The 15571-nt window shown below is 42.3% G+C and overlaps 1 protein-coding gene across 1 annotated transcript in view; it reads right to left on the minus strand.

Annotated features, from left to right (window-relative positions):
• Positions 1–4149: 4149 nt before the first annotated feature.
• Positions 4150–15571, minus strand: part of uroc1 (urocanate hydratase 1) — a 55670-nt gene continuing 44248 nt past the window's right edge. The window contains exons 14-19 of the mRNA XM_060918393.1: positions 10396–10585; positions 7828–7926; positions 7366–7465; positions 7164–7245; positions 6173–6272; positions 4150–4290 (exon numbers count right to left, since the gene is read on the minus strand). Coding sequence (XP_060774376.1) covers positions 4150–4290; positions 6173–6272; positions 7164–7245; positions 7366–7465; positions 7828–7926; positions 10396–10585 — 712 coding nt within the window. The remainder of the gene's footprint in view (positions 4291–6172; positions 6273–7163; positions 7246–7365; positions 7466–7827; positions 7927–10395; positions 10586–15571) is intronic.

The raw sequence follows: 15571 nt of genomic DNA on the forward strand, positions 1-15571 counted from the left end.
GGTGTGTGGTCTCGTGTTTGCCGATGATGTCATGTAGTAGTCCTAGCGCTGTAGTGCGGTCGTCCCGCGGCGGGATGTAAACAGCCAGCATAAACACAGCACTGAACTCCCTCGGTAGATAAAAGGGTCTGCACTTCACCATCAGCACTTCAATGTCTGCACAACAGTGTTTTTCAACCACCTGTACATCTGTACACCATCTGTTGTTAACATAAACACACACACAAACAAACCTTTGTTTTTACCGGAAGCAGATGTGCGGTCTCCGCCGTGCATGGAGTGGGTCTGTAGTTCAATGGCCAGGTCTGGCAGGCTTGTAGTAGTCCAGGTTTCCGTAAAAATCAGGGCACAACACTCTCTGATCTCACATTGAGATGTTATCCTGGTTCTCAGCTCATCCATCTTATTCTCGAGCGAGCGAATGTTAGCTAGCAGAAGGCTAGGTAGCAGTGGTCTTGTAGCTCTAGCCTTTAGCCTAGCATGTAGCCCACCTCTCTTACCGTGCCTCCGTTTTGGGTGTGTGGATCGTCGGCCGTTTCGCCTACTCGAGTCTGGTGATGATGCGGCCTGCCGGATGGTGTCAGTGTAGCTCCGGTCGGTGTCAGCGAGGAGAAGAAAGCTACAGTCCAGAAGGACTGGACTGGGCCTGTGGGGAATTTTACCAATGTCCAGAAGTGTGTCTTTGCTGTAGGTGATCCTAGTGTACAAGCACTGAGCATTTGTCACAATCAAAAGTACTAAAATAAACAATAAAGACAATCGGTGTCGGGAGTGCATCGCAAACACGTTCGCCACGGGGGGCGCCATGATGGAAACAATCCAAATATTTGGAAAAATAGTGGGAAATATGTTTTAACCACTGAGAAGTTCCATATTGGGGTAGCCAATCAGAAGTCTGTGTTTCAAACAAAGAAAGTCCTTTTACAGTTATTTTAATAGGAGCTGCCATTTTGTTTTGGGGCAGTCCTGGGGTGGTCCTAGGATGGGTCTCCCAAAAAGGGACCCAATGTCAAAACTAATGGATGAAACTTAGACTTCAGTGTTTTTTTTTTTTTCCAGTAATCACTCATGCTTGCATTGTTTCTGGGCAGTAAAAGTGTTTAAGGCAACTTCTTTCCTGTAAATATATATTTTTTGCTACTTTTGAGATACAGATTTCCACGACAGAGGTTGTTCTGTTTGAATGGATTCCGATGGAAGAAGTGTCTCAGTACCCTGAACAAACTCCTATTTTGTGAAACAACTGATTTCATAACAATTAGACTACCTTAACATCTTACCCAAAGACTAGCAAATTATGATGCCACCTGCTAAGATCGGAGAGGAAAGAATGATTGTTTTGTGACAAATGGAAGCCATTTACAGTAGCTCTACACTCTACACATGGTCAGTTCTTCAATTTGATTCTGACATCAACCACCCCACCAATCTGCAAATAAGTTAGCTAGCTATGAACTATAAGAACTGTTGTAAACATTAGGGGAATGTTGAGTAACTTCAGATAACTGATACCATTGACTCACAGCAGTGGCGGAACAACTGCACACAAGGCCCCGGGGCAAAAGACCAATCAGGGCCCCCCCCCACATGGCGAAATTGCAAGCAAACAAATTAGAAGGCTTGTGGCATATAGGCCTACTCAGGCTATATTTAACAAAAAGCAGTTTTTAAGAACGTAGCCTTTGGACCTAGCCATGGCGAAATTGCAAATAAACAGAAGGCCTGCGGCATATAATCAGGCTATATTAGAACAGAACTTGCTCAAAGTTTATTTTTTAATTATTATTATTTTATTTTTAATTTTTTTATAAGCCTACATAGCCTGTATTTTCCAATCATTTTTTATTATGTTCCAAATAGACACTAAACAACAGCAACAAAAAAAAAATCCAGCAATCATGAATGATACACGCATATTGTGTAAGCATGTCTTCAACTACAAAGCCGACACGGAAACCTGCATTCATCATTAAAAAGGCATTCGTCGACTATTTGAGGGATGTTAAGTGCTCTTGGTCGCTCATTCTCAACTGATAAGATGGCCAATCCACAGAGTCTCTCTTGACCCATTGCGCTCCTGAGATAATTTTTTATAAATTTTAATTTGGAGAAAGAGCGCGAAAAAGCAAGAAGGCTGTGCACAGCTCACTAAATGTAGAAGTTACTGCTGGATGATCTACTACCAGTAACCTGGCCAGGCTAAGCACAGATGTGTGTCTCGCTATCTGCTCCTTGAAACAAGCCCTAAATGACACTAGTTGACCAGGAAAGCTGGAGTCAATATCCCGACTATAGTGATCACACAGTCGACGGGCCACTTCGTATAGCTCCTTGTCCTTGGCATGCTGGAGCATATTTGGATGAATAGCCTCAAACAAATGAGCAGTCCGATTTAAACTGACAAACCTTTGTGACAGCTGCTGAATGATTACATCAAGGCATGCATAGAACGCATTCACCCGAAAATAACGTTCTGCATCGGAAAACCGACTGTCTTCGCTAAGGTGATCAAAGTGGCGTTTCACTTTTTTCAACCTGGTGGCTACAAATTGCATTTAACTGCCCCATTTCACAGCCAATGCCAGAGTGGAAGCCTTTGCCTTATCAAACTGCTTCCTGTACTCCTGTAGAGTTCGTACAGCATTCTGCAATAATGCAGACACTTTGAAGAGATCAATGGTCTTCTCCTGCAGTAACTTTGAGATGGCATTAGTGCACTCCAAAATCTTTGTCTGAAGGCTGATTACAAATATGAACTGAAATTTAGTAATGGCCTTTTTAAGTGCATCTGCCTCATCTCGTTCATTCATTTTCTCGCTTGTAAGTGAGAACTTTAATGACATCTCCATATCTGTACTTTAACGCAACAAGTGCATCGTCGTGTGAGGACCAGCGGGTTGGGCAGAGGCGTTTCAAGGTTATGTCCCTGTTCTCTGGGCTCAATAAGTCGCCAAGTAATGCCCATCTCGTAACACTGTTGGCAACCACATCATAAAACTGTCTAATCTCTGGGATAGTTTTGACAGAATCATTCAGTACCAAATTCAGACAATAAGCTGCACAGTGCACGTACAAAGCAAGGGGGTCCCGCTCCGCTATTCTCGCTTGAACACCAGAATAAATTCCGCCCATGTTCGCTGCGCCGTCATAACCCTGTCCACGGCATCTGGAGAGATCTAAGCCATTCCCTTCAATGCAGCTAATAATTCGGCCCTCCAGTTCAGAAGCACATGCGTTCACAGTTATCTCGAATCCAAGAAAAGCCTCAACTATCCTGATTTCACAGGTTTTTTTTATTTTATTTTTTTAACCATGATAAGAATGTGTAGCAAAAATGAGAGATATATAGGTCAACTACTCTGTAATCATGTGAAAACTTGTAGGTTTCAAGGAATTTCCAATGAAATCACGTAAGGCACATTTATTGGGAGGGCCTGAATGTCAAAGGGTGGGGCCCTGTACAGTTAGGGGGAGGGCCCAAGGCCCAGGGTCAATGGCCCTGCCCACCCCCTTTAGCTCTGCCCCTGACTCACAGAGACGCATGACCCCAAACTAAAGCTAGTTATCTGTTAGCTGTTACATTTTACATCAATGGGAAAACTGCTATGTTTGCTATCTCCCTGTATTAAGAACATCTCTGGTATGGCTGTGATGTACTTCTTATTCCAAGATCTACATTTTATGTTTTCATTAACGTTAAAATCACTTTTAGGTTCCACAAAGAATAAGATGAAACAGCCTTTTCATCATCAGTTAGACCAGATCATAATTTCATTTGCATTACTGATAATAAGTCTTACATAGTGCACAAGCTAGGATAATTTGCTAGCTAATAGTAGCTAGAACTGGAGTGTGTTGCTATGGTTACTGTTTATAGATTGCGTGAGCCACTTTTTTGATATCATCATAAATCCCAGTATCCTACAACATGTTATTTTTATTTTATACATAATTTTGCAAATAACCACAATATTGTAATGTTTAATCACATTCCAGTGTTTATTGTCACAGTCCAGTCACATTCAGGGGTTTAGAAAGTCTGTAATTCTCATAAATTTACATGGTGAGCAAATTATAGTGGAGTTCATCTGTGAGGTTAAACATCATTAGAGAGAAATGTGAAATAAAGCCTGATACTAGAGTGTAGCTCTATCCCTGCAGTGCATGCTCCAGCAGATGTTCATCCTGCACATGATAAGGCATGGTAACTCTCAGCTCTCTCTTATCCTCCATGCTAAGCCGAATTGTCTCATATGCATTGGAATTTCCTGACCAACACCTTCGAGCCACCTACAGAAAAACATACAGCAGAATATCAAATATAGCAAAGCTAAATTACACAATAGTACATTGGCTGAGTCGTTCTACTCATAGTTGGGTCATATCAAAGACCATTAAAAAAATGGTCTTCCATCTGCCATCTGGCGAAGTGCTGCAATACAGATGTGAGTAGGGAGTCAAACTCTCATGGCTACCAGAGGACTAGCCCCTCACTGTAACCCTAATTATATAATAGGCGAGAGGCTGAGGGCTACTGAAATGGAGATCGGCACCACCTGATGCACCTTAATGGCCTGGTTAGTACTGGGATGGGGGAACCTGGGAAGATCAGGTCCTGACATGGGAGGGACTTTTTGACATTTAAGGGACACCTCTGGAGCAAGTGGCTTGGAAAACCTGCTACTGATGCACTTTTAAATTTATTTTAATTAATCTTGATTTAACCAGGTAAAATCTCACTGAGATTAAAAGTAATCTCTTTTTCAAGAGTGACCTCACCAACAGAGCAGTAAACAATGTTACAAAGCACAAACAATACCATACGCTAATCCCATAGAAGCGCTACTGTAATACAAACTGCTGAAAGTTAATGCTGACACCTTTCTGTTTTAGCCAGCATTAACTTTATTAGCAGTTTGTGTTACAGTAGCTCTTCTGTGGGATTGGACCATATGGGCTAGCCTTTGTGCCCCATGAAAATCAATGAGCCTTCGACACCCATGACCCTGTCACTGGCTCACCAGTTGTCATTCCTTGGACCATACTTGTTCAGTACTAACCACTGCATACCGGGAACAACCCACAAGATGTGCCATTTTGGAGATGCTCATGCATGGCCCAATCTGATGTTAAACCCAAACGTGGTTTGCAGAGAACTTTCCGAGGATCCCTGGCTCGAGCCACTCTCGTGGGCCAGCCTTTAAAAATCCCTAACCTTCCCATGGAAAGGTCTAGCTCCAGCAAACTTTACAGCCACCTCTGCCTTGCCAAGACCTTTTGGCCCAGTATGACCCCAGCTCTTTCCGTTATTTGTTCTAGAACCCGTGGGCATCATGCTCCATAACTCACCAATGCCATGGCCCAGCATCATCAGATTTCATAGCCACCTTTGCCTTGCCAAGACCTTTGAGGTGAGCCCTCACATGGCCCAGTACCTCCCTGGGTCCATTCATTATTCATCCCGGAACCCTGCACACTTGAGGCCCATAACTTGCCAACGCTGTGGCCCACAACCATCAGATTTCACAGGCACCTCTGCCTCGATGACACCTTTCCAACGAGCCCTGGCACGAACCTCTAGCCTGTTGCATGGCCAAGAAACAGACTGCAGGACCAAAGGGCCTGGGACTGGGGCCTGCAACGGGGAGGCCTTACCCGGTGCACCAGCCATGCATAGGCACCCACACTTAAGCCCTCTCAAATTTTGATGAAATTTGGAGGAAAGCTGGGTCATGGGACAAGAAATAACTGAATAGATTTTGATGCAAATCTGAGTATGTGGCTTGGCAGAGGTATACACTCTACTGAGTGCCCTTGTAGTTTTTGCTGTTTTTAATGTTAGACATCTAGATCTGTATATGTTTTCCACACTGGTTGTCTTGTGTTTTTGAATTATAGTTCCATTTCTAAATAAATCCTAAAAGTTCCAATCTTACACATGATCTGGTAAACATTAAAAGTCACCAACTATTCAGCCCTTTTTTGTTGCTCACAATTAATGTCTTCTCCTAGACATATACAAGAGTATGTTAAATTAACATATTCAGTGAATAAATACAGTAACTCTTGTATTTTATAAAATGAAGCAAAACTGAAGAAGAGTTCAAAGAACTTTCTCATATATGGACTCTGGTGTCTATTTTTTCACACAGGTAAACAGAAATTCATTTACCCCATTAGAGACGTCCCAGTTCAGCATCATCTGGGCTCTCTTTCCAGCCTCCTCAGAACCATCCAGAACCAATCCAAAGCCTCCGTTCATAACCTCACCCCTGTATCAAATGAAAAATGAATCGATTATTTTAACCAATGATCAGAGCAGAGTTATCAATCTGTCTCTGAAATAAACCCTTAAAGGGATACTCCTAATCCTGATTTATCTACTGTACTGTATCTGTAGACAAAATGTTTCACTTCAAACTCACTTATAATATTAGTCTTGTATCTTGTGATATAATTTTTTTTTTTTTTGCTTTTATTAGTAGTTGTTTTAGTATTGCTATTACTGTTAATCAGGATTATTAGGGGGCAGCTTGGTGATGCAGTGGTTAGCACTGACACCTCACAGCAAGAAGGTTCCAGGTTTGAACCTGCTAGCTGACTGGGGCCTTTCTGCATGGGTGTCCTCCAGGCCATGTTAACCTAACTGCATGTCTTCGAATTGTGGGGGAAACCGGAGTACCCAGAGGCAGACACGGGGAGAACATGCAAACTCCATGCAGAAAGGCCCCTATTGGCCACTGGGCTCGAACTCAGAATCTTCTTGCTGTGAGGTGACAGTGCTAAGCACTATACCACCATGTTGCCCATCGGGTGGTGTTAATATTGTACACAACTGTTGAATTCTCAACTCTGATTCATCAGTTAATACATTTTCTATAACAGCTGCTCTGAAAAGTTAAAGCAAACTTTGTTAGGCTAAATGCTGAGAAATAAATGCTATATTTGTTTTTTTTTAATCATTAATAACAAATCTAATTATCTAAAGGGCATTTTTTATGGTATTGCACATTTTCTATACAAAACCACCTTGAATTAGTTTAAATACTGCATTTTGCAGAAAGTTATCTGATGTTAGTTGTAATAAATTACACAGTCAGTAACAAAGCCCTATAATATATCAGTGTTTATGGATAACAGAATACACAGTGGTGTGTGTTTACCATCCAACCCCGCCTCCATTATGCAAAGCGACCCACGTGGCACCACGGAAAGCGTCACCAATAACGTTCTGCACGGCCATATCTACAAAACACAAACGTACACATTCACGAGGAGTTTGTCTTGTTCAGGTGTGTGTGTGTGTGTGTGTGTGTGTGTGTGTGTGTGTGTGTGTGTGTGTAAATAACCATTCAGTGTATGTACCTGCACAGAAAGCAGACCCATCGTATATATTGGAGGTCTCTCTGAAGGGGCTGTCAGTGCCACTGACATCATGATGATCTCTGCTGATCACTACAGGTGCCTGAAGAGACAGAACCTCATTGTAATGTCACTTACAGAGAACTGCACAAGTATTGACCCCTCTTGAACTAAATGAATTAGAATTCTAAGTCATGATGCAGTTTGTTCAGGTCTGGTATGAAGAGATACTTCATACCTAAACAAACTGCTTCATGAAGATCAAGGAATTATCAAAACATGTCCTGAAGATCAGGGATTACGTCTTCAACCAAGAAATTGCTTTGTTTTTTACCTATGTTGTAACATGACAAACTGTAAAAAGTTCAAAGGGGTGAATACTTATGCAAAGGGCAGTAAGTATAAGGATTATTCTAAGATGTAGTATAATTGTGTGTGTGTGTGTGTGTGTGTGTTCAGCTTTACTATGATGCTGCCTTTTCCAATGGCCTGGTTGATTGCCAAAGCAATAGACACTCTTCCTCTCTGATCTGAGTAGAGAATCCGAGCCTGAGAGCCCACCACCTGCACAGAGGAAGAACCAATCAAATCATCACTCCATACTTACACCCTCATTTACGCAAGGTGTGTGTGGGTGTGTTTGTAAAACATGAATTAATTTCCAAGCTTACAGAAGGACAGGTTTTACATTAGTGGAAGCTTCTTTCTAGAATTTGAAGACAAACTTCTCACTGTTATGTTGATTTGGGAAATTATATTACCATTTATACTATTTATTTGTATTTTTATTTACACTCACCAACCACTTTATTACGAACACCCATACATATACTTGCTGTTTGATTCAGTTATCTAATCAGCCAATGTATCAAATCATGCAGATATAAATCAAGAGCTTCAGTTAATGTTCACGATGTTCAAACATCAGAATGGGAAAATTTGTCATCTCAAAGTGTGACTTTCACTGTGGCATGGGTGTTGGTTTGAGCCAGATGGACTGGTTTGAGTATTTCAGAACCTGCTGATCCCCTGGGGTTTTCACACACAAAAGTCTTTACACAGAATGGTGCGAAAAACAAAAAACATTGAGTGAGTGACAGTTCTGTGGGTGGAAACAAACATCTTGTTGCTAAGAGAGGTCAGAGGAAAATGGCCAAATTGGTTCGAGCTGCCAGGAAGGAACAATATAGCAACTCATATAATCACTCTTTACAACCATGGTGAGTAGAAAAGCATCTCGGCATGCAACGGCAGAAAAACACATTGGGTTCCACTCCTGCAGCCAAGAACAGGAACCTAAGAATCAAGAACAAGTTCCTATTAAAGTGGCTGGTGAAGGTATTTTAGATATTATGTAAGGGGTAATGTGAGATGGTCATTATTGCAAAATAAACCCCAACAGAATGATGCAGGTCTTCACTCTGAAGGGGTTTATTTCATGATGATGTACAGTTCACTGTACATTATACCACTTATTACATGGCTGCTTACTAAAAAAAAAATCAATCAATAATCTCATCTCATTATCTCTAGCCGCTTTATCCTTCTACAGGGTCGCAGGCAAGCTGGAGCCTATCCCAGCTGACTACGGGCGAAAGGCGGGGTACACCCTGGACAAGTCGCCAGGTCATCACAGGGCTGACACATAGACAACCATTCACACTCACATTCACACCTACGGTCAATTTAGAGTCACCAGTTAACCTAACCTGCATGTCTTTGGACTGTGGGGGAAACCGGAGCACCCGGAGGAAACCCACGCGGACACGGGGAGAACATGCAAACTCCACACAGAAAGGCCCTCGCCGGACCCGGGGTTCGAACCCAGGACCTTCTTGCTGTGAGGCGACAGTGCTAACCACTACACCACCGTGCCGCCCCCCAATCAATAATTTGACAGAAAATATTTATTTAAAAACAATTTTATTACTAAATTCCACTAATGACGTGGCAGCTTGGTACGTTCAGAAGGATCTCAGTGATCCTTGGTTTGGTTTCAGCAAGAGATGATATAAAATAGCAAGCACTTTCTGTTGGGTCTTTATACTGAAGAAAAACACCAAACTCTATTATGGCCGAAAGTTTGTGAACACCTGAGCATCATGCTGATATGCCCTGGTTGAACATCCTATTCCAGATTAATCCCCATTTACTGTTATTATGACCTCCACTCTTCTGTGAAGGCTTTCCACTAGATTTTGGGGTGTGGCTAAGAGGTTTTGTGTTCATTCAGCTACATGAGCATTCGTGAGATCAGGCAGTGAATATTAGGATGTTGAGGAGGCTCCAGTTCATCCCAAAGGTGTTCAGTGGGATTGAGTTCAGTCAAAACTGCTCTGTGCAGGACACTGAAGTTGTTCCACTCCAACCCTAACACACCATGCCTTCATGGAGCTCACTTTGTGCACAGGAGCATTGTCATGCTGGAACAGGAACAGGTTTGGGCCTCTTAATTCCAGTGAAGGGAAACTGTAATGCTACAGTGTATAAAGACGTGTGCTTCCAAGTTTGTGGTAACCGTTTGGAGAAGAACCACATAGGGGTGTGATGGCCAGGTGTCCATATACTTTTAGCCATATGGTGTATTTGGGGTTAGCCCTGCGATGACCTGGTGACTTGTCCAGGGTGTACCCTGCCTCTCGCCCATAGTCAGCAGGGATAGGCTCCAGCTTGCCTGTGACCCTGTACAGGATAAGCAGCTACAGATAATGGATGGATGGATGGATGGATGGATGGATGGATGGATTTGGGTTGTCTTTTTATAGTGTTGTGATCTTTCCAGAAGTGGGAACGCACAGTCTGTAAAAATGACAGATTCAGTTGAGACTAAAATCCCAGAGATACACTGGTAATAATTATATTGCCCCACTCCATTCTCATATCAAACTAATCCAGTCCAAATAGGACTCAAAACCTTTGCATGTACAGACAGCTAGTACAAATAACATATGGACTGTGTAATGCCTTACTGTGCTGGTGAAGCCATTCTCTGTTCTACATACAGGATTGTACTGGATTATAACTGGACTATACCATGTTATGTTTTCCAGCTTCACGGATCCAGCGGATGTTGTCACTGTACTGCTGTCGAACTCGCTCAGGAACAGTAGCGCTGATCTCTTCCAGCACAGTAGTGGCAATGTTATCAGTTTGTGCCAAATCAGAGGGGTTTCCTGAGGTACAGACCCAGCGGAATGGCCCAAAACCCAGAGAGAAGATATCACTACACACAGAGGACAAAGATCAGAATTAGCAAGTCTGGTTCTCTGTGACAATAATGCTGCTTTTCCATTAAACAGTTTGGCATGGTGTGGTAATGTTTTGACCTTGTTCTGTAACAACAGCTTTATGTGTCTTTGTATAAAACAAAAGGAATATTAGATTGATTAGTATCTCCATTGTTGCTTTTGTAGTTTCTTTTTGCTGCTAACAGTACACTCTGAGAGAGTGTGTTTCAATTAGAACTCTTTAAAATTCGTAAATAATCATATATTAAGTCCTTCCTGTGCCAGCGGGAAGTATTTGGTGGGCAGCCACCCACCAAATACTAACCAGACCCAAAGGCACACTGATCTCTGTTCCTCTAGTCTAATATACAGTGTGCCTTTGGGTCTAATATACAGCAAAAGTATTCATCCCCCTTGGTGTTTGTCCTGTTTTGTCACATTACAAGTTGGAATTAAAACACATTTTTGGGGGGTTAGCGCCATTTGATTTACACAACATACCTACCACTTTAAAGGTGCAAATTGTTTTATTGTGACACAAACAATAATTAAGATGAAAAAACAGAAATCTGGAGTGTGCATAGGTATTCAGACCCCCCAAGTCAATCCTTTGTAGAGCCACCTTTTGCTGCAATTACAGCTGCAAGTCTCTTGGGGTATGTCTCTATTAGCTTAGCACATCTAACCACTGGGATTTTTGCCCATTCCTCAAGGCAAAGCTGCTCCAACTCCTTCAAGTTAGATGGGTTGCGTTGGTGTACAGCAGGGGTCTTCAATCCTATCCGCAAAGGGCCGGTGTAGCTGCAGGCTTTCATTACAGTCAAATTGGAGGCTCACTTGATTGGAGACGAGGGTGAAATGATTAAACAAGTGAAATCAGGTGTAGCTTCTGCTTGGTTGGAATGAAAGCCTGCAGCCACACTAGCCCTTTGTGGATAGGATTGAAGACCCCTGGTGTACAGCAATCTTCAAGTTATGCCACAGATTCTCAATTGGATTGGGGTCTGGGCTTTGATTAGGCCATTCCAAGACATTGAATTGTTTCCCTTTAAACCACTCCAATGTAGCTTTAGCAGTATGTTTCGGGTCATTGTTTTGCTGGAACATGAACCTTTGTCCCAGTCTCAAACCTCTGGCTGACTCAAACAGGTTTTCCTCCAGAATTGCCCTGTATTTAGTGCCATCAATAGTTCCTTCAATCTTGACCAGCTTTCCTGTCCCTGCAGATGAAAAATATCCCCACAGCATGATGCTGCCACCACCATGCTTCACTGTAGGAATGGTGTTCTCAGGGTGTTTGGTTTACACTACACATGGCATTTCCCATGATGGCCAAAAAGATCAATTTTAGTCTCATTTGACCAAAGAATCTTCTTCCATGTGTTTGGCGAGTCTGCCACATGATGTTGGGCAAACTCCAAACGTGTTTTCTTAAGCAATGACTTTTTCTGGCCACTCTTCCATAAAACCTCACTCTGTGGAGTGTACAGCTTAAAGTGGTCCTATGGACAGCTACTCCCATCTCCGCTGTGGATCTTTGCAGCTCCTTCAGTGTTATCTTTGGTGTCTTTGTTGCATCTCTGATTAATGCCCTCCTTGCCCGGTCTGTGAGTTTTGGTGGGCGGGGCCTTCTCTTGTCAGGTTTGTAGTGGTGACATATTCTTTCCATTTTGCTATAATGGATTTAATAGTGCTCCGTGGGATATTCAAAGTTTAGGATATTTTTTATAACCCAACCCTGATATATACTTCCCCACAACTTTGTCTCTGACCTGTTTGGAGGCTCCTTAGTTCTCATGTTGCTTGCTTAGTAGTGTTGCAGAGTCAGGGTTCTTCCAGAACAGGTTGATTTATACAGACATCATATGACAGATCATGTGACACTTTGATTGCACACAGGTGGATCTTAATCAACTAATTATGTGACTTATGAAGTGAATTGGTTGGACCAGCTCTTATTTAGGGGTTTCATATGAAAGGGAGTGAATATCTATGTACACTCCAGATTTCTGTTTTTTTTTTTTCATCTTTATTGTTTGTGTCACAAAAAAACAACAATTTGCATCTTTAAAGTTGTAGCATATTGGGTAAATCAAATGGTGCTCACCCTTCAAAAATCTAACAATCTCTCTCTCTCTCTGTTGAGTTACATGTCGATCCTGAGCAGTGTTGGGCACGTTACTTTCAAAAAGTAATTAGTTATAGTTACTAGTTACTTTTCCCAAAAAGTAACGGAGTTAGTAACGGAGTTACTTTGTCATAAAAGTAACTAATTACCAGGGAAAGTAATTATTCCGTTACATTTTGTGTCCCCCCCAAAAAAAACAAAAAACAAAAAACAAATTCAATTAGTGTAATCATAATAAAAGTGAATGTTAAATGTGTTTAATGACCAAAATGGACAATTAACAGAACCAGTTAGTAATGTTATCTACACTATATTAATATTTTTGTGGGACAATGTGAGATAAGACATCTATCAAATGTAATATATTTTTGTAGTTATTAAAATTGTTACTAATTACTGGCCACTGACGAGGACAAACGCTTTGTTCCTCGACATAATGTGCATTGCACGTAGACATTTTTGCCTTTTATTTCAAGTAATGAAAAGTAATGGCTGTATTTCCAATGTGAAAGCGCAGTGCTGGGCTGACCGCTCGCCATCGCTGGGTCTTCCGATTGAAAGAGTGCGCAGTAGTGTAGTAGGCGTGGCCTACCTACGTATGTTGTCCAAATCTACTCTGATTGGCTGACTATGCCGTTGTCTCGCATCTCCCCGCCCCACACTAAAGCAGAGTAAAGAAAGGCTGAGCGAGCAGCGTGCCAGATGAGAACAGCTTTAATAAAGTAACGCAGAGCATTTTATTGTAAGTAACGGGAACGGCGTTATAACGATGTAAAAAGTAATTAGTTAGATAACTTGTTACTAAAAAAAGTAACGCCGTTAGTAACGCCGTTTATTTCTAACGCCGTTATTCCCATCACTGATCCTGAGACACCAGTGATGCTGACCTCTCCTGCTCTCTGGACCTGCCTCATCCATTCTGATGCCCTACTTCTGGCTGGAGTCTGTGAGAAAAAATTGTCTCTAGCTTGTGGTTTAGAGCTTCAGAATGTGTTGGCATTCCCATAGCCTTTCTGTCTCTGGAAGCACCAAAAGGTGTGAAGATTCATGTCTGTTAGCCACAGTTATCTTTTTGATCTATTGTTGACTAGTTTAGAAAGACTGTGCTACCATTTCAATATTTTATAGGCTTCACACCCCCAGTCTCTCTCACACACACACACACACATATAAAAAATCTCCGTCTCACCCCCGGCGGGGGGGTGGTATCCATGTCATCCTCAAGCTCGGGTCCTCTACCAGAGGCCTGGGAGTTTGAGGGTTCTGCGCAGTATCTTCGATGTTCCTAGGACTGCGCTCTTCTGGACTGAGGCTTCAGATGTTGTTCCTGGGATTTGCTGGAGCCACTCTCCCAGTTTGGGGGTTACTGCCCCAAGTGCCCCCACTACCACGGGGACCACACAACCCTTGACCTTCCACATCCGTTCCAGCTGCTCTTTCAACCCTTGATACTTCTCAAGTTTCTCATGTTCCTTCTTCCTGATGTTGGCGTCAGCTGGGATCGCCACATCTATCACCACCACCCTCTTCTGCTCTTTGTCCACCACCACTATGTCCGGTTGGTTAGCCAGGATCTGTTTGTCAGCCTGGAAGCTGAAGTCCCACAGAACCTTGGCCCTGTTGTTCTCAGCCACCTTCTGTGGTATGGCCCATTGGGACTTGGGTACTTCTATTCCATACTGGTTGCAGATGTTCCTGTATACTATCCCAGCCACATGGTTGTGCCTCTCCATGTACGCTGATCCAGCTAGCATCTTACACCCTGCTACTATGTGCTGGACTGTTTCAGGGGCTTCTTTGCACAGTCTGCATCTTGGGTCTGATCTACTCTGGTAGATCCTGGCCTCTATGGCTCTTGTGCTTATGGCCTGTTCTTGTGCTGCCATGCGTCTCTCTCCCCTGTCTTGCTCTCTCTTGTCTCGCTCGCCGCTCTCTCATGCGTCTCGTCTCGCTCGCCTTTCCTCTCTCTCATGTCTCGCTCGTCTCTCTCTCTCCCGTGTGTGTCTCTCTTGTGTGTCTCTTTGGATTACAAAATTCCTAAGGAATTATATATATATATATATATATATATATATATATATATATATATATATATCCAGACACACACACAAAATCTTTTAGCTTGCTTATTTTTGAAATCATGGTGAAATTGTTGTATTATTTAGCATGAATTTATGATGGATATGCTTGGGAGGTATTTTAAAATCAAGCTCCTTCAGCCGAGCCTAAGTACACTTTGAGTTTAAATGTTTAGAGGACCTCGTGTGTATGTGATTATCTTGTGTTGTCCCCCACTGATTATCATTTCGTGTGACAAACACAGACTTGTCATTTCATAGTAAAATCTGTAGAATGCCATATGGTAAATGCTACTGTAGCATGTCTGTTTTGGAAAAATAGCAGAAAATATGTTTTAGCCAATGAAGTCTCATATTAGGCAGCCAATCAGAAGTCTGTGTTTCAAACAAAGTCCTTTTACAATGATTTTAATAAGAGTCTCCATTTTGTTTTGGGCTGGTCCTGGGGCGGCCCTAGGGCGGGTCTCCCAAAAAGGGACCCAACTTCAAAACTAATGGAAGAAACTTAGACTTCAGTGTTTTTCTAAGAATCACTCATACTTGCATTGGTTCTGTGCAATAAAAGCATTTCAGGCAACTTCTTTCATGTAAATATATTTTTTGGCTACTTTTGAGGTACAGACATCCATGACAAGTCTCATCACATTTGCTCCTGTGGAGGACGGCCCCATATGGACAGTTGAAAGTTGCACTTAGAAGATGGCTCTGGACTCTTAGTTTTGCTACAATGGTTTTGGACTACAATCACCATGATAACTTTAGAACTGTAGTTGTCA

The sequence above is a fragment of the Neoarius graeffei genome, chromosome 4 (genome assembly GCF_027579695.1).
Source record: "Neoarius graeffei isolate fNeoGra1 chromosome 4, fNeoGra1.pri, whole genome shotgun sequence".
Lineage (NCBI taxonomy): Eukaryota > Metazoa > Chordata > Actinopteri > Siluriformes > Ariidae > Neoarius > Neoarius graeffei.